General features: G+C 36.5%; 1 protein-coding gene across 1 annotated transcript; it reads left to right on the top strand.

Annotated features, from left to right (window-relative positions):
- The first annotated feature begins 16,042 nt into the window (after window positions 1–16,042).
- LOC131039042 (pentatricopeptide repeat-containing protein At4g21065) lies at window positions 16,043–19,724 on the top strand. The gene has a single exon (XM_057971691.2). The coding sequence runs from the start codon at window positions 16,148–16,150 to the stop codon at window positions 18,857–18,859; it is 2,712 nt and encodes a 903-aa protein (XP_057827674.2). The 5' UTR covers window positions 16,043–16,147; the 3' UTR covers window positions 18,860–19,724.
- The last annotated feature ends 542 nt before the right edge of the window (window positions 19,725–20,266 follow it).

The following is a 20,266-nucleotide window of genomic DNA, read 5'->3' on the forward strand; positions in this document are numbered from 1 at the left end:
GCCCTTGTGAGAACCTGATATCATGTTAGACCTTGGGTTGCGAATATTTAGTTTCGATGATGCTCTAGTTGATCTTTTGTAATTGCTTCTTATTATGTTCAGTTGGATCCTTTCCTATTGAGGGATCATTCATGTATTTATTTGACCAATGGGGTCGTATGTGTTATTGGTTATGTTCGCCTTGATGATAGGATTATAAATGATGTGAACCTTATGTATTCTTCTCTATTATTTAATTATCAGAGGGGTCTTGCAATTGAGCAGATCCGAAGATGTAGCCCATTAGGGGTGAACTCCGAGATCATTTCAGTGTTATGTGGTGTTTTAAATTCTTATGTTTCCTTTTAATTTAGCATGTATGGATGACATTATGTTAGTATGTATAATATGGATTAGATAAAGTTAATCTTAAATGCATGTATGTAGTCATCTTATTAAATGCAGTAAATTGGATAATGAAGAATGTAGATTTTGGATTAGATATCATAAAAAACCTTTACATAGCATCAGAAAAAAATTGAGTTTGACAATAACAAGGGCACCAAGAGAAGGTGCATATACAAAAATATATAGTTATCAGGAACCTCCACTATAATAGGGATGATTACATTAGATATACATATTTGTAAACAAAAGTATCAGCAAAGAAACCTAAGCATCAGTCTAGGGAAATGAGATTTCAGCATCCAGTGAAGTGTTGTTTCCTAGTGGGGGGAACCATGCCACCCACCCCAAGTTTCCATCCTGCCACACTTCCACCTGACCATCAAGTATGTCCTGTTTATGGGGATGGAAGGTGCACTCACAAATCAGGTTAGCTTCCTCTTAAATAATCTCCATGTGTATCTGTCTATGCTCCAAGTGCCTCATAAAAGCCATCAGTGCTTGCTCAAATGCAACATTGCCCAGTTCATCCCTCTCCTAAGTGAATCTGTGTGACAATTCATAGATGTAAACAATAGTAGCCCCCTCCTTGATCCACCTGTCAAACTTGACCAAGTCGAGCTTAAGTACAACAGTGACCTGTATGGAAATAGAGTAAACAATGAGTCTCCTAAGAGACTCAGTGAGGTGCCTGGTATTGCTATTAAAGATGTCATCATTACGATACTTCCATATGAGCCAAAGAACCTCCAAAGAAAAACAAGACCAAAAGATATTTGCAATTATCCTACAGCCCTTGATATAGCCTAGAATAACATCTATGTATTCAAAAGAAACAGATTCCAAGTTAAAACCAAACAATCTCCATATTTCTTTTGCAAAATGGCATTCAAATAATATATGTTTCATAGTTTTAGGCACTCTGCATATGTTACAACTTAAGAAAGTACCTTCCTTATCTTTTATGGGGAGTTTATTTAACAGCAGGCACCAGCCAAAGAATTGCTTTTTTGGTTCATTATGAGCCATCCAAAATTTACACAGACTATCTTTCCAGGCCTTTGGTTCCCAGTTTAGATCCCAACATTTGTTAAGGTGCAAAAAATGGTATCAGCCTCAGTGAGTGAAGAATAAATGCATTTGGCTTTAAGGGAAGGGAGAGGTGTGCCATCAGTCCAGCAAAGTGCAGAAATGGGGGGGCGAAGGAGAGGGGGGTGGGAGGGGGGAAGAGCAGAGGATAAGACCATTTTAAGTATGTTATAAGTCATTCTCTAGGATGTCGGGATAGAGAAGGTAAGTTTCAGCTCCTCCCATGATCTCAATTGGTTATTTTCAAATAGCTGCTCAAAGTATTTAATACCCCATATTATGCCATTTCAGTGCAGAACAACCTTGGAGAGTGGCTAAAGGTTTTCCATTATGGAATAGATTCCATCATATTGATTTGTTATCCGCAATATGTCCCTATACAATGCCATTAACTTTGATATGTACCCAATGTTTCACATGTTCCCAAGCCTTCCATAAGGACTTAAAGTTATCTAAACCAACCGGAGATACCTCAAACTGTCCCATAAGAAGGTCAAGAATGGGGAGATCTTTCCATTTCTTGGCTTTCTTAGGGACCGAGCATATAATATTATTTCTTATAAGAGCTTTCCATGGCTCATTACCTTTCATGGCCTTAAGAATCCACTTGGAGGCGAGGGCAATGCCCTGTAGTTTCAAGTCTTTCAACCCCATCCCACCAAATAGTTTATGCATAGTACACCACTCCCATTTCACTGCATGTTGCTTCCTAGTACCCTTGCCATATGACCATAGGAATTCCCTAATCTGCTTTTGAACATAATTAAATTGGTAATTCCTAAAGAGCCAAGCTAATGAGAAATAAATATTATATGAGGCCAATATTTTTTGACACACCTGGAATCTTCCAGCAAAGGAGAGAAATTTACCGTTCCACTTGGAGAGTTTCTTATCAATCTTATTCCTTACCCATTCCCACATTTCTTTTAGATTTGGGAGAACAAAAAAGGGAATACCTAGATATTTTACAATCTGTGTTGGGCCCAACCAATTGAGAGAGAATTTTGAGAGCCAACCTGGGGGGTTGTCATCCCAACCAAGGAGATTGGACTTGTGCATAGAAATCTTACTGCCAGATGCTAGGCAAAAGAGATCAATATTTTTCATCAGAGCAGCAATGGTTATCTTCCTCAAGCTTAATTAATAGTGCAGTGTCATCAGCAAATTGAACATTACAGATTTCCTCCTTGTTAGGTAAGGAAATACCCCTAACAGGGGGAGTAGTAGAGGAGTCCTTAAGTAAGTAGAACATTGCATCAACAACTAAGACAAATAGGGCACGGGCTAAAGGACATCCCTATCTGATGGATCTAGTTAGTGCAAAATTGGAGGACCTTATCCCATTTACTTCAACAACAACATTGGCATCACATAACAGAGTTCTGACCATATTACAAAATCCAGGGGGGAAGCCTAATGACTGAAGCATTTGAATGATATAATCCCATTCTATCCTGTCATAGGCTTTCTCAAAATCTATGAGCAACATGGCTCCACTTTGTCCTAATTCCTTAACCTAGTGGAGCGACTCCCAATAGGTAATTAGGTTTTCCAGTATATAATGTCCTTTAACAAAGCTTGTTTGAGTAGTACTGACAATCTTAGGCAAGATTTTCTCCAATCTGCATGCAATCAACTTAGCTAAGAATTTGTATGACACATTCAACAGTGTGATAGGCCTCCAATTTTTAAGTAGGGTTTTGTCACTTTCTTTAGGAATAAGCTTGATCAAACCTTGGTTAATAATCTTTCCCAAGGAACCAATATATATCGCCTCAGTGTATAGGGAGTGAAGATCATCAACAATCCATCCAATATTTTCTTTATAAAATTCTACTGGAAACCCATTAGGGCCAGGGGATTTATCATTACTAAGAGCCAAGATAGCTCTCCTGATTTCTTCTTTTGAAATAGACATTTCAAGTATCCTACTATCCTCCTTGTCAATAAGTTTGGGGACCAAGGACATGACAATCTTTCTGGCATTTTCCTGTTCCTCCTTACCTGGTTCAGCAGAGAACAGATCCTTGTAGAACTAAGCAAAACACTCAAGAATTTCAGCTGGTTCAGAGAGGTTCTTATTCTACTCCTAGATGGTGTCAATTTTTTCTTTGGCTTGTTTCATTTTAAGAAGCTGGAAGAAGAATTTAGATCCTCGATCTCTAGTATCCAACCAATTTAATTTAGCCCTAGTTCTCCACCCTTTGATTTTCTGATTCTGCAATCTTCTAAGATTAGTCTTGGCCCTAATAAGCTGGTTGGTGAGTGATACATTCTTAGGATCCCCTTGAAGCTCCAACTCAACCACTTGGAGGGCATTATGCAGTTGTAACTCAGAGGCTCTGGCATCCTTAGACTTCTTTTTACCCACAACTTGATAGAGTGAGGTCCATGTTTTAGCATTCTGGTTCCATCTATCAATGTTGGACATTTGGCAATTACCATATTTATTAAACATTCTGACCAGACACAAGGCACATTTCAGGTCCTCATCCATTAGTAGACTAGTGTTCATTCTAAAGTTTGAGCTAGGGTTTGGTGGGGCCACCCTACTATTAGTTATCTTTAGCCCAACCATAATAGGATGATGATCTGATAATGTATATGGTATGACAACATATTGAACACCCTCATCATTTTTAGCAGTTTTGAAGAAATCTTTGTTGAAATAAAATCTATCAAGCCTGCAATAGACTCTTTTATTATACTGTTGATGATTACACCAGGTGTACCATATTGATTTATACTCTCCCTTCTTTCCTGCTAAAGGATCAATCAATCTCATCTTGTTAACCATCCTTTCCCATTGCAAAATCTCAGCACCCTTCCATTCAACCTTGTTTCCTCCCTGTTTATCTTGAGCACCAACTACCATGTTGAAATCTCCTCCCAAGAACTAGGGGATATCCTCCAAGTTAGCAAGCCATTCCCACATAATCCCTCTTTCTCAGTAGTCATTGAAGGCATAAATTGAACAAATGCCAAAGGTGGAATTGTCATTCTGAATGATAGCCCATACTGCCCTTGCACATGGGGATTGCCCCCATTTTGTTACCTTATTCACCCAATTAGGGTTTAATAAAATTGCAGCTCCACCTCTTCCTTTAGGGTGATTGGTATAGAAGGGAGTGACCTCCCTCCAAATGGATTTTAGACCAACTTCTAAGGTAAATCCCACTGATTTTAGCTCCTGGAGCATAAGGCAGTCAATATCCTTGTGCATATTTAGAAATCTTTTGACCACATATTTTCTGTCAGGGGCCTCAAGGCCCCTGATGTTCCATGAGATGGCTTTCAACATTAGGAGGATTGTTCAATAGTGTCCATTGGGGACTTAAACCCCTCGAAGCACTTAGGCCATTCCTCAGGATTAGAGAGGTGACTAGCATCAAAAGCCACTGTTGAAAGTGGTCTACCTCTTTTCTTCCTCAGTTCAGAGAGCTGTTTAGGTCCCAATGACTCCTTCCTAACTAAAGTATCCTTAGATGCCTTAGGAGATCTTTTCCTCCTTTTTTTCTTAGATTTATTTTCGGATAGGTCTTCTCCCCCATTATTAGATACAAAATCAAAAACTCTAAGATCTGGGGAAAATGGCTTATCCCCACCATTGTTGATAACCTCAAAGTCATCAAATTTCAAACAAGGTCCAGTACCATGGACATCCCCTATGGTTTGGTCGGAAGGGGGGATGGTAAGCCCCATATCCCCATCAATTTCACCTGATGTCAGCTCTGTGGTGAGGTTTTGTGCTCCCTCACCCTCAACCTTGGTCTCCAAGGGAGTATTTGAAATAGAAACTATGGGAGGAATGCTCGTCTCCCCAGGAATGTCACAATTACCCCTACATTCAGACCCCGGAGGGGGTTGACTTACAAAATAGATGGCATTGGTGGCATCTTGAGCACCACCATCATTCCCTTCAATCAAATCATGGAGGAAGGGCATGGTATAGGACTCAATCTCCTTTTTCTGATTACTTATTGATAATTCAAGTTGTAATCTATATTCTGCAACCATTTTCAATTTTCACGGACAATTTGTTATGCATTTTGATTTCTGGGTCCACCATTATTAGTGGAAAAGCCAACCACATCAGATTCCAGTGGGATAGAGATACTAGTAACCAAATTGGCCTCTTTTAGGGCCTTTTGATATTTAACTAAACACTCAACAATCGAGGGAGGAGCACTGGATGGATTAGGGCAATCTTGTGGGTGGTAGTTAGAGAGTGGGGGATCAAGGTCGGGTGGAGGTGGCAGGTTAGGAAGGTTAGGATGTGAATGGTTGGGGGGGACGAGAGGTGAAGATTCAGGGTGCAATGGGGGAGGAGTAGGGCCAATCTGTTTAGGGTTCGAGGAATCTTCCAAGGCGGAATGTAGAGGATACCGAACAAAGGTCTTCTTGGAAGGAGCAACGTTTTTTCTCGCTAACAGAGGGCAATTTTTGAAGAAGTGCCCACTTCTTTTGCACTTATGACATGCATTAATTCCCCCCAAATACTCTAACGGATATGAAAATGACTGGTTTTCAATAAAGATATCAAAATCAAAGGGGAAAGCCAAGCCAAGATTGAAGGCAATGAGTACTCTCACATCCATATGGGGTAATAAAGCAGTAGAAGAATCAATTTTAATCACTTTGCCTAGAGGTTCAGTAATTTTTGAGATACAATTCCATAAGAATGGTGGAACATTTTTAATAACGAGCCATTTAGGGTTAGATAGTGCCATGATTTCCTCATTACATGCAACAGGAGTCCAAGGAACGATCCTAAAACAAGCATTTCCTACATTCCAAAATTGCTTATCGAGCACTTTCTTCTGTGTTTCTTTATCATTGAAAAAAATAAGGAATAACCCTTTTTGTAACATTCTACAGAAAGAAAAATGAATGCCAAGTTTTGAAAACCAAATATCTTGAAACCATCTATTTAAATATTGTCTAGACGACATTCTATCTACATCAAGGGCTGCTAAAAAAATCGCAGAATCCCTAAGTCTAGAAATTTCCTTAGAAATGCATTCAGTCATGGAAGTATTAGGTTTAATGAAAACTCTTGGAGCCGAGGCAACCTCACCTTCTTCGCGGGCCTGGCTTTCTATTTCATCATGGAGGACCTTCTGCTCGAACCTCGCATCCTCCGGGAAAGTCATGCAGTGTCCTTCAACGTCTTGGCAGATTGATTTCTTCACTCCGATATTGCTCTGGTTGGTGTTAATACCAACCCCAACCCTATTTTTCTCCATTAATGGAGACACGAGCAGAAGTAAATGCGGGGGCCTCCTGGTATGCTTGGGAGCCCCTGGGCAAAGAGCCGACCTGCCTCCAAGGACCATTCGTATTCATCCTTGGTTGCAGAGCCCCTCCTCACTTCAATTCTGATTTGAAGAATGTAGATTTGAATAATGGAATGTATTCAGTTATTGATTATGCAATTAAGTATTCATGGAAAGTATTCATTAGTTTATGATAAAATTAAAGTACGTTATGAAATTAGATGCATGACATATGTTTAATGTAAGATTGTATGTAATGCTTGGTTAAATTTTATTTGATGAACTTAATCATGTCACCTATACTTTTAACCTCAATGGATGAACCTAATTATGTGGTCTATATTTTTATCTTACCAAAATAAATTATCCTTGTTTAAGTATTATCTTGTCATTAAGTTAATCAACTTAATTGGATTAATTAACGTGAGTTGAGTTAAATGTTGAATTAAGTAATCACGTTGGGAAACTCTTTAGGTGTTATTTAGTCTTCCGCTGTAGTATCTGAACTTATGATAACTCATTGTACCATTGTGTTGTGTTTAATTTTAAAAAAAAATTATTTGCACTCTATTCTTGCGTTTTAGCTTAATCCCTTCGGGGTTTCCTGGCAGGGCATTACATGGATAAGATTCTTGAGTTAGAGATAGAATTTGAAGAATGGATTAAGGTTATACAATCATGTTGTTACAAAAAAATGCATTTATACATTTCTTGTTGCTTGTTTGACACCATTTATCTTTAGCTTGACCTTTCTTGGGTCAATTATGAGAGGCAAATGGTGATATCTTCAATATATAGATTGATGCTCGGGTTTGATGGATATGATCAATGGGAAGGAGATGAACATGTTGAGGTATTTTGAGGATTCATGGAAAAATACTAGTTTGACAATGAAGATACGCGGATGAGATTATTTGTTATCTCACTAGATGAAAAGACAAAGAAGTGGTATCAAAGTTTTCTCTAGCACTCTTTTGCTAGTTGTTGAACCAAATTGTGGCTATATTTGATGAGGAATTTCCTTTATATTTGGACCTTCCTACTCTTGTTGGAGAATTGGAAAACATTAGATGGTAAAGAGGTTCTAGCATGAAGTCCAGTCATAGGTTTCCTATTGGTCTTTCCCATATCCCAAAAAATGAGAAACCTAATACACCTACTTGTACTAATATGTTCCTTGGAGCCTATGATGTTTCTCTTTGTTCTAGTCCAATATGAGAGGAATTTAATTTGATTGGAATATAGCAAGAATACAAGTTCCTTGATTTCATTGATGTTCTAAGAAGGGATGTGGTTGAAAAATATATCTCAAGAACAAAGGTTGTTGGTGGTGTGTATGCTACCAAAGACAACAATTTTTTGGAGATGACATCAAGTAGAAACACAATGTCAAGTGGTTATAATGTTTCCAGGCAAGTAGATGAAGATGTTGGTGCAATGTGTGATAGCAATAGAGAGAAAAATGAAAATGTTCTTGAGTTTGAGTGCTTCATTTAGGCCCAACATATAGCTTATGGAGGTGTTAAGCAACATGTTCTCCAAGACAATGATTATTCAAGTGCTTAAGTTCCCTTCATGCATGCATTGCAAGTTTTTTAATTTGAGCCACTAGAAGATAAGTTTCCTTTTGTAGATCAAAATGATGAGTGGGCATATTCTCGCATGCAATATGAATTGGAGGCATTCTCTTTTTTCCTCAATTCACTTATGAAGCTCAGTGGATATGAAAACACAAGTATTTATTGATGATGGTCTAAGTTTTCAGTTGTTGCCCCCAACTACTATAAAGATGAATAATACAATAAAAGGTAGTGTGGTGGCCTAAGCTCTATGATCTCCATTCAATGGAAAGTTGAATGGAAGATGAATTATTCACTTGATTGGATGCAATCACTATTTTGTGCTTTAAAGGAGGAAGTTGCATGTGCTATAGTTGTATGAAGGAGGAAACTGTGGGTTGAGAGAAATCAATTCCATCAACAGTTGACATAGGTAAATGATTATGTCCATTGGTAAATTTTTGTTTTCCTTTTATTTCTAGTTTCCTTGAAGTTGTGTGTGCCTATGCAATATTACCGTTCATTGATAATAGATTTGAGATAGTTAATAGGGGTCATCATGTTAATTTGTGCCTTTGGCTATGAGCATCCATGTTTGAAATTTGGGAAATTTTAGAGAAAAAGCATACAAATTGTGTCTATTTTGAGGTTTCCCTTGTTCTTGAAACCTCTATTATCATCGACAAGTTCCTAGCTCCTTTCCCATTGTCAACTAATAACTTCCTTTCCATGCTTGAGCAATTTTATTGACAAAGTTTATTCCTATTCCTTGCAACACATGCTAAAGATAAAGAAATAAAAGTTTTGAAGTGTTCATGTCGAGGATTTACTCTAGTTCTTGAAATAGCATAAGCCTCTGATGTGGTTCCCAAAACCTCCATCTTTTTCAATTTGTTCTTGGTGGGGCCCATATTGTCGACTTAGAAAAATGGAAAATGTATCCATGAATTTTTGAGTTTCATTTTAAAGATTAGCTTGTTAAAGGCTTCCAATTTTATCTTAACAAAATTTTGAGAATTCTTGTTTAAGTTTTGAGGGGTTAGAGTCTTCGATGGTTCCATGAACCCCTTAAACCTTTGATATTGTTCCAAGTTCCTTCTTGGGGTTTGATTGTCAATAGTGAAGAAGTTGAAATTCATAAGGTTTTTATTTGGTAGGGTTTTAGTGTTCTCCCTGCCATCCTACTTTCTTAGATAGTGATTAGCTTGATGAATGACACCTAATGAGTTTCTTCTCTTGGTGGGGTTCTGCATTGGTTTTTACTCATTTTTTGATCCATATAGGCATGTGTATAGATACAAAGCTTGACCCTTGACAACACCTCTTTTTTGGGTTTGAAGATTTTAATGCCTATTTCTATCATGAGCTTGTTTGTGCAATTTGCGAAATCTTAAGGAGTTCTTTAGGCCTCATAGGGTGCCTATTTGAGTTTTTTGCACATTCTTCCCAAATTCTCTACACACCCATTTTAATGGTGCTCCTCTTCTTAGCTACCAAAAGTTATTGTTGATCTCTTCTTTTGATATAAGACATCCATTTTTTGCACAATTTGTCTTAAGCTACTGATTTTGAAATGCTATAGTTGCTATTGTTTAGGGTTCTAGTGCTCAAGTGTATATGTGGTAAAAAGTTTCATTTTTTAGGAGGTTTTTTGGTTGTGTATTCTTTGAGCCAAAAGTTGCAAGGTAACCATTAATGCTATTCTAGTTCATTTTGTGGGTACAAGTTATGGGATAGAAGAAGACACACATTTAAATGGCTTTTATTGCAAAATACCGCCATGACACTTTGTGTGTATTTAGGAAGGTTTCTTAGATGTAGATAGTGATTTTATCTTGCCACACTTGCCAACACAAATTTAATTTTGAATTGAAAATATTTTAATGATATGTCTCATGTTATGCATAAATATACATGGTTGTCTCTAGATAACTAAGCATGTTTTATTGCAATAATTCATAATCATTGTTGTATGTAAATTCATAGCTTCATGTTCTCCTTTTCTTGTTTTTTACTTCTCAATGTTCTAGGACTTTGTTTCCCAATAGATAATCATCGATTTGAGGTCATTCACCAATCTCAAATCCTTCAAATCAAAACATAAATCAGTAGTATAGGAGTAGGATTAGTATTTATACATTTATAGCCTCATAATATAACTAGGGATTTATCTTCAATGAGCCTCAAATGAATGATTTTTGTGTGGGTTATGATTGTATATTATTACTAGCTATATAGAGGTTTGGAGGCAATCAATTATTCTTGGTTCAATGATAGTCTTTGGGACGAAGACATCGATTGGGTTTGGTTGTCCATGTTTTGTCATTGTCCATTTTATGTGTTTCTAATGCCTATTAAGGTATACCCCTATGAATACCCTCTTGAGTCTAAGTTGAGCTCAAAGTGTAGAAAATCTAACCCACTCTCATAGTGTTGGCCATTAACCCTCCATAGTTTGTTGATGATCTAATTCTACTTGCATAAGAACAAACCTTGGCCTTGTGGTGAAATTTAGTTGTAGAAAGTGGAGCAGTGTTTTTCAGTCCCAATATGTTCTTTAACAGGTTTAAAAGAAAAATATCATTTTGGATTAGTATGTCCCTCTTGTTGGCATGTAAATAAAAAACTTGCACCATGCTACAATTACAATCCACATTTATTAATCTTCTTGTTAGGCTTCTTTTAAAGAAACTTATAATATGTTCACCAATTTTTTTTTGAATTCCTTTAGGCAAATGCTGAATGGACCTATGGGTTCTATAGAGCCACTTGGGACGTATGTTGTGTACCTCAAGATAAACGTAGGATGTGCATAATTGATCTATTCATAAAATAAAGTATTTCTTTCTATACGAAATGGTGGGTGAAGTTTCAAAGGCTTGGAAAGTTGTTCTTGTGCAATACATTTCCTATGGAACATCATATGGGAAAAATGTTTAGTGAAGTATCCATTTACACAATTCTCTTTTTGCTACTATTTTGGTCATCTAAGGCTCCTTTGTGGTTTAGAGTACTTGGAAGGCCTTTGAGGTAATTAAATCTTTTCTCAAATGGGCTACGAATTGTTTTAGATCAAGTCTCTCTTTTTAATGACCATAATCTTAGGTTTATTAATAATTCTAATTTTCCCCTAGAAAAAATACTTGGTGCCAAATTTCTTTGGCTCTTTTGCAAGGGCATTTGTATTACTAGAGACTAGCTTCCGACGACTATTGTTGCAACTAGAAAAACTATCTTTTTGATGTTAATTTGCCTTCCATTCTTTGCATATAATAGCTTGTCCCCAATTATGCTTCACAAATTAGGCTTTTAATTGTCTTTTGCTTGTTGGAAGGGTTGTTAGTGGAATTCTAACAACTTCTAAGAATTACATGCTTGTTCTTCTCTATAGGGTCCTTAGTCCTTTCTCCTCCACCCTTTTTAATGATAATAACTATTGGGGGCTCAATTATTTTCCTTAGACTTGGCTTTTTAGCTTAATTGTATATCGTAGTTCAAAATAGAGCCTAAAATTGTTTGTTTCCTTCAATGTCTAGTCTACCAAGGGCTTCCTATTATATAAATATTGTCACATATCAACTCTACCCATTTGAGATTTTGTACTTGTAATAGGTTTGAGACCTTTAAGCATCTTATCTTTTCCTAGGGCTTAGAGCACTTGGAATTGAATTCATAACCTTTTTTCACAATTTTTGTCTAGGCTCTTTTCTTAGAAAACTACTTAGCCCGGGGATTCATCTCCTTGGACAATATACATTTTTTTTTGAGCTCGTATTTTGTTTCACCTTTATAATTATAGAAATAATGCTCTCTAGTGTTGGGATTATTGAATATTCATCTTCATCTAATGATAAAAGATTGCACTTTCCTTAAGGACCATCAAAGGAGGAATATTCATTGCCTCCTTAATAGAGGGGCTGAGGTAGACTCCTCCATGTGGCCTTCTCTTGCATATGATGGTGTCAAGGATTTTGCTCTTTTAAATTCACCCTTTGATTAGCGTGTGTTGTGCTTGTGTTGGTTGAAAATGTTGTAAACTAGAAAGGTTTACAAAATGTGGATTTTAGCCTCAATAAGATGAGATTCAATCTCTCCTCACAAAGGGGAGGTTGCCTTCTTACTGCAACTTAACACTTAGTATCTATTTAATGTTGGTATTTTGGTATGATTTTGTCATTGATGTCAACACCTACTAAAACACTAGCACTCTGGAGATCCAACAACATTCACCGACAAGCAAGTAACTATTACACAGTTACTGGTATATAGTTCACCGATAGGATATAATGATCACTGACACTTGGAATGATATGGAAGACACTTGGTAATGTCGAAGACATCGTGTGGACACTTTGTTTTGAAGAATTAATCATTGGTATATTCATATTTGCATATTTGCTTTTACCGGCAAATAGGTCTAGGGTTACCTAGGGTTACACTGACAGGTTTATCTTTTCTAGATCAACATGGCACGCTATGGAGATGATTAATTATTGTTGTAAATGCATTAAGCCGACATGTTTAATCGGTTATTGCATCGGATATTATATTGTTTGTAAAATATTTTTATTGTAATATCTTGTAGAGTCGACCTACTAAAATTGGTCTTAGGTTATGGTATAAATATAAGATCTTATTTGTAAGATCGAATGTGGAATGCGAAAAAGAATTGTGTGAAGGTATATGTGAGATTAAGAAGAGTTATACACGAAGACATCATTTGAAGGTGAAGCTAGGTTTTTGTGAAAGCATATCAGCATTACACCGGTACTGAATCCAGCATATGAAGATGCTATTTTGTGCAGTACATTCTTATTGGATTTAACCATCCAACTGTAGTCAGTGTGACTCCCATTTTGTGATTGAGCAGTGAGCTCTAGGTTGTTGGCCTTTCTGCATGTGCAGACCCCATTAATGTACACTTACTATCTGTAGTAGTATCATCTGATTGTGGGTAAGGCTTCCCACCGTGGTTTTTCCCCTTACAGGGTTTCCACATACAAATATTGGTGTTATGTGTTGTGGATGACTTTGTGTTTATGTTTCATGCATTAATCTTTACCAGTATAGCAATTAACTATAAACACTGTCTATCGACATACTTAATTGGTTTACTGGTATTAAGCATTAAGTTGGTTAAGTTGTTTTTGGTTTGAATTTAGTTGACAACTGATTCACCCCCCCCTCTCAGTTGTCTCTGGGACCTAACATTTAACTCGTATATCCTAAAAAATTTCCTAGGGTGTTACAATCACTTTATCCTCTTTTTCAAAATAAGTGTTTATCCAACTCTCTTTCTTCAAAGTGTTTTTTTTCCTTTACAACAAATTACTAATTACAAGATACTAACTTGAGCAATAATAACTAATATAACTCCCAGTTAAATAACATAATAACTTGAAGATGTACCAACAAATCTATAATAACTAATGAAACCACTGTAAGCCCAAAGTCTTATATGGTCTTTCTCTTACCGATTCTTGAAATTTTGATTTCAATATATGAGTAGCTCAAAGTCATACATATATACCACAATATTTTCTACTCTAAACAAATAACTTGGTACAACACAATGTCTCCACCTTACTACCAATCATAGATAACTGATTCACTATAAAATACTACAACACAAAGTCTACAATATTTCACCTTTATACCTTTCAATCCAATAACTTCTCACAATGTACAATTCAATCTTTAAAGATAGTATGACAATACTGACAAAAGAACACTCTCATATACAACAAAGTGCTTCCAAGATAAAGATTGGAGAATAACTATATTTCTTTATTAAAATAATTTTCAAATTTTCACTACAAACACAAAGTCTATGATAGCTCTCCACTCTGACAAAGTTTTGATGCTTTAGCCAAAAGATGATTATTTATAATGAGGTCTCTCCTTTATATAGAGAAGAGCCTTGAGAAAATCTAGGAATTCTACAACTAATTTTGACTTATTCAAAGTATAGTCTGATTTGATTTATGATTTGTACTTTCTTTACATGCAACTTACATATGTACAAGCTACATGTAAACTGCCATAAACAAATTACATGATGCATAACTGACAATTAGAAAACAAACTAAGTGTCAGGAGACATGTGTTCATTATCATTATCCTTCTTTAGAAAATCTTCATATCATTGCAAGGTAGCCAGTGCTTTAGAGTCATCTAGTCTTGGTGTGTAGGAGTCTCACATCTAGAATGGAGTTGCAGTAATGAATTGAAGAATCCCCAAAATTAAAAAAATTCTAACATAGTAGATCAAAAATTGGAAATTGGGGTTTAAAACTCGATTTGCAACAAGAAAGGGTCAAAACATGCAAATCGGGTATCAAAACCCAATTTCCAACAAAAGGTTGGCAATACATGCAAATCGAGTTTCAAAACTTGATTTACACTTAGACTAGATAAATGTGCATTTCGGGTTTTAAAACCCGAAATGAGATATGCATTTCAGGTTTTAAAACGTGAAATGCAAGTGACAATGCCTAAACATGTCATTCAGGTTTTGAAACCCATTTGAAATGTAAGTTGTAGCGAAGATTGCACATTGGGTTTTAAAACCCAATATACATGTGATGCAAAAGGTGCATGCCTGGTTTTAAAACCCTACGTGCAAGTGACAAGTGCAAAGTGATGTAAATTGGGTTTTAAAACGTGATTTACATATATGTGAGGAAATGTAGGGAAAGTGCACATCGGGTTTTAAAACCTGATGTGCATGTGGGACAATAGAGAAATATGCAAATCGGGTTTTAAAACTTGATTTGCAGTTTGTGCAACATGGATGACCCGTAGTTCGAGTTTTAAAAGTCGAATTACACATGGGATGGACTCAAAATATGTACTTTGGGTTTTAAAACTTGAAGTGCATGTTCATTGGTGATGAATGTTTATTTTGGGTTTTAAAACCCGAAGTACATATGCAATGAGAGATGTGCATTTCAGGTTTTAAAACTCGAATTGTATGAAGATGAAAAAGACTAAGTTTGGAAAACAAACTTTCGACATTTTTTTAGAAGATAAATTAAGGGATCCAAATTAAATGATTTCTTGAGGAACCCGACCATGCACGAGGGGGTTTGACAAGCCCCTCAACATGCGTTGTTAGAGGATGTAGGCTAGAAACATGCAAATTTCGTAGGGGTTCATAATTTGAATGAGATAAAATTGAGGATTAGAACTTATTTAAAAGTCTTAAGATAAATAAGAGGAATCCTAATCCTTCCGATAATAAATCCTAAAAAAAAATTCCTTGTCAAGATGATTTGCTTCCTCCTCTTTTTAATACTAGAAAACATATTTAAAATACTAATTTAATATTTTTTGAATTTTTATTTATAACTTATTTATTAATAATGTAATCCTTCTTTACACATATTTATGATAGGGCTGTACAATTATTTCTAATTTTAAAAAATTATAAAGCTAACATACGAGGATGACTTTTAGGGATTGAATCTATAGAAGATTGGAAAAACAAAAACTACTAGACATTATGGGTATGTGAGATTTGAAGGTTTTCTTTCTTATTGATTATCTATTTGAATTCTTGATTTCATTTTATAGAATTAGAGTCTTATTTTATAATTATCGATTTCATTCTATAGAATTAGAGTCTTATTTTATAATTATTTATTTATTATATAATATATATTTTTACATTTTATGATAAAATATTATAAAAATTAATAATATCAAATTTCTACAATCCATATCATTCTTGCTGCTGTTTCTGAATTGATTTTTTTTTTTTTCAATGTTTCCCATCACTCTATGATCAGAATGTTAGAGAGCTCAACAACAGCATAAACGCCATGCCTGAGCACTTCGATGATCAAATTCAATCGCGAATCTATTCGTAACCCAATTTTATACCTGTACATACCACAAGCCTCCAACTTTACCAGAGCTCTATTTTTCAATGGGTTTCGACCGTTGTTATTTGGGTACTTTAACAGATTACGTTTCAGCAGCAAATATGGCCTCCGACAAGAAGAAGCAGAAGTATATTTGGACATTTCTGAATATAATCAACTCCTAAATAAGCATGCAAAAATTGGAAATTTAAGTTATGCACGCGAACTGTTTGACAAAATGCCTGAACGAAATGTGAGATCATGGAATGCAATTATTACAGGCTATTCCCAACACAGGCAGAGTAAGGAGGTCATGAAACTATTGATGCAAATGAGGCATGCTGGTATGCAGCCTGACCATGTAACCTACGTTGCTGCTCTGCGAAGTTGCTCTGGGGTATTGGAATGGGGTAGGCAAATACATGGATATGTAGTTGGAAGTGGTTTACAATGGAATGTAGTTGTTTGCAATTCCTTGATTAACATGTATGCAAAATGTGGGAAGTTAGAGTCTGCGTGCAAAGTGTTTGATAAAATGCCTCAACGAGATCTTGTGTCATGGAATACCATAATTGGAGGATATGCTCAGAATGGAGATAATGAGGAGGCCCTGGAAGTTTTTTGTGAAATGTATAAGGCAGGCGAGAAACCTGACTATGTTAGTTTTACAAGTGTGCTCAGGGTGTGTGCCAGCCTGGAGGTGTTGGAAATTGGCAAACAGATACAGGCATCTATTGTTAAAAGCGGATTTGGATTTGATGTGTTTGTGGGGAATGCTCTGATCACCGTGTATTCTAAGTGTTGCAGTGTGGAGGGTGCACGAGGCATATTTGACAAAATGCCTCAAAGAGATGGGGTGACATGGAATGCTATGATTGCAGGATATGTTCAAGAAGGCTGGGATAGGGAAGCCCTTCAATTATTTGAACAAATGCAGCAATCAGGATCTAAGCCAGATTATATTACATTTGCCAGCATCCAAACTGCATGTGCCAACCTAGAAGAACTGGAGTATGGCAAACAGAATCATGCCCACATAATTAAGACTGGATCTGAAATAGATGTTTCGGTTTGTAACACCCTTGTTTCTATGTATGCTAAATGTAGGAACATGGAAGGTGCATGCAAAGTTTTTGACAATATGCCCACTAGGAATGTAGTTTCTTGGACTTCAATGATTACTGTATGTGCACAAGATGGACAGAGTGAGCATGTTACTCAGTTATTTAAACAAATGCGAATGTCAGACATTATGCCAAACCAGGTCACTTATGTTAGTTTGCTCAGTGCATATTCTTCCTCAGAATTGCTGCAAAGTGGGAAGCAGGTTCATTGTCTCGTTCTAAAAACTGGGTATGCGCTGAATGTAAATGTTGCAAACAGCCTTGTTACAATGTACAGCAAATGTGGTAGCATAGAAGGCGCACGGCATATGTTTGAAAAAATGCCCGAGAGGGAAGTGGTTTCATGGAATGCAATGATTGCAGGATATGCCCAAGATGGCAAGTGTGAGGAAGCCCTAGAAGTGTTTTGCCTAATGCAACGGGCAGACATGAAGCCCAATTCTTTCACCTTTGGTAGCATTCTTAGTGCATGTGCATCTCTGGTAAATCTGGAAAAGGGTAAGTGGATCCACACATTCATCCTGAAAATTGGATTTGAATCAGACGTGTTTGTTGGAAGTGCACTCGTTGACATGTATGCAAAATGTGGCAGCATAGACGATGCATATGATGTATTCAACAAAATGTCTGAGAGAAACTTGGTATCTTGGACTGTAATGATTGCTGGATATGCTCAGCATGGGTATGTGGAGGAGGTCCTCAAGCTTTTCAGCCAAATGCAACGAGTAGGTATGAAGCCGGATCATATCATATTTCTTGGTGTCCTCTCTTCTTGCAGTCGAGCTGGTCTTGTGAATGAAGGACGCCATTATTTCAATTCAATGAGTCAAGAGTATGGTGTAACACCAAGATTGGAACACTATGCTTGCATAGTTGACCTTCTAGGACGCGCAGGACTGTTGGAAGAGGCAGAGGACTTTATCAAGAAAATGCCCCTTGAACCAAACATTTCAGTGTGGCAAAGTTTACTGGGTGCCTGTAGAATCCATGGAAATATGGAGCTAGGAAAATATGCAGCAGAATGTCTTCTTAAGTTGGAACCAAATGACTCTGCAACTTATATATTGCTTTCAAACATCTATGCTGCAGCAAATAGATGGGAAGATGCAGCAAGGGTTAGGAAAATGATGAGGGACCGTGGTGTGAAAAAGGAGGCCGGGCGAAGTTGGATTGATATAAATAACACAGTGCATGAATTTGTCGCAGATGACAGTTCACATCCTGAAGCAGAAGAAATATACTCAATGTTGAAGAGATTGTCCAGGCAGATGAAGGATGCAGGATATGTACCTAACACAGATTTCGTGCTACATGATGTTGAGAAGGAACAGAAGGAAAATTACCTGTGCTACCACAGTGAGAAGCTTGCCATTGCTTTTGGGCTTATCAAAACACCTCCTGGAGCGCCTATACGAATTATGAAAAATATTCGTGTTTGTGGTGACTGCCACATGGCCATCAAACTAATCTGCAAGATTGTTGGCCGTGAAATAATAGTGAGGGATGCTACTCGGTTTCATCATTTCAAAAATGGGCTCTGTTCCTGTGGAGATTATTGGTGACGCTAGTCAAACAAAACTTAAGCCATATAATGTTTAGTGAAAATCTGGCAATGGAGAAATTATATGGGCAATATGTCCATTGTATTAAGTATAATAGATGGCTGACAATAGTTCTGTTTGGAAACCCAAGGAATTGGGCAAGCATTGTGGCCATCATGAGATAATGATCAACCACATTCACACTGATGTAATCTCTTATAAAGACTGAAGTTGGACAGAAGTTTCTTTTTATCAACTTCTGTCTTCTGCAACTCTCCTTCAGCACATTGTTTGCACATTTGGGCATTGGAATGCTTAGTGCATTCCAACAGTAGGTTTGGACATGATTGTGCATGGGAAATTGGTTGCATTAATGAGTCCTGAAGCAATGAGGGGATCAGGTGCATCTATTTTGAAAAGACTTGTGTTGATTTCACACGGTTCCTTAACATCAATCACCATATGAAAAGGGTTTGGTTTCATTCCATACCTCCTTGTAAGTATCATCAAAGATGGTGCAGGAGCTTGAGAAATGTCAAATAACCCCCCAAAAATTAACATTACCATTTTCATGAATTCATGATTCAATATGTCGTACTAGTTACAATTCAATTATCTTGGAATTGAATGCGTGTAGAGAATCTCCAAAATAGTATGGTATTAAAGTTCACAGTTTCATGGTCACAGATGGTTTTTATTGTGTGCATTTTGCTTCATAATGTTTAATGATTCCAATACTAGGTTTAGACATATGATGTGCTTAGAAATCTGGTTGCAGCGACGAAGTTTTAATGCAATGAGGTGATCATGTGCATCTCTTTCTAAAAGTTTCTTAGTCCATGTCTTGGTGTCGGTTTGTGACACATTTATTCGACCTCATTCACCATCTGGAAAGGTTTTGGTTTCATTTTGTATCTGATTGTGAGCATTATTGAATATGTAGGATTTTGAAAACTATCATAAAAAATAAAAAATAATGGTTGTGAATATAGAAAAAAAAGTGAGATTAAAAAAATTTAACATTACCATTTCATATATATCATAAGTCAACATACTAAATTAATTATTATTTGATAATATTTACATTAAAAGTGCATAGAGAATATCTAACCTTTACTTAGACAATTGTCTTTAAAATAGGTAATATTATCTCAAAGAATTCAAGATTTAGTTCACAATTTCTAGGTTATGCAAGGTTTTCATTGTGTGTTTTTCTATCACAACACTTAACACATTCCAAACATTAGGAATGAACATCATAAGACTCCATGTCTTTATGTCTATGCACTAAATGTTCATGACACCCATTTCTTGAACCTCATTCACTATATGGAAAGATTTTGATTTCATTTCATTTTTCAATATAAACACCATTGAAGATGCAAGAGGAGTTTTAGAGGAAACTATCATCCAAAATGAGAAAAGGAT

Source organism: Cryptomeria japonica, chromosome 6, assembly GCF_030272615.1.
Source record: "Cryptomeria japonica chromosome 6, Sugi_1.0, whole genome shotgun sequence".
NCBI classification, from domain to species: Eukaryota; Viridiplantae; Streptophyta; class Pinopsida; order Cupressales; family Cupressaceae; genus Cryptomeria; species Cryptomeria japonica.

What these genes read in the sequence shown, in the direction of transcription:
- LOC131039042 (XM_057971691.2), top strand. Translation starts at nt 16,148, where the DNA reads ATGATCAAATTCAATCGCGAATCTATTCGTAACCCAATTTTATACCTG.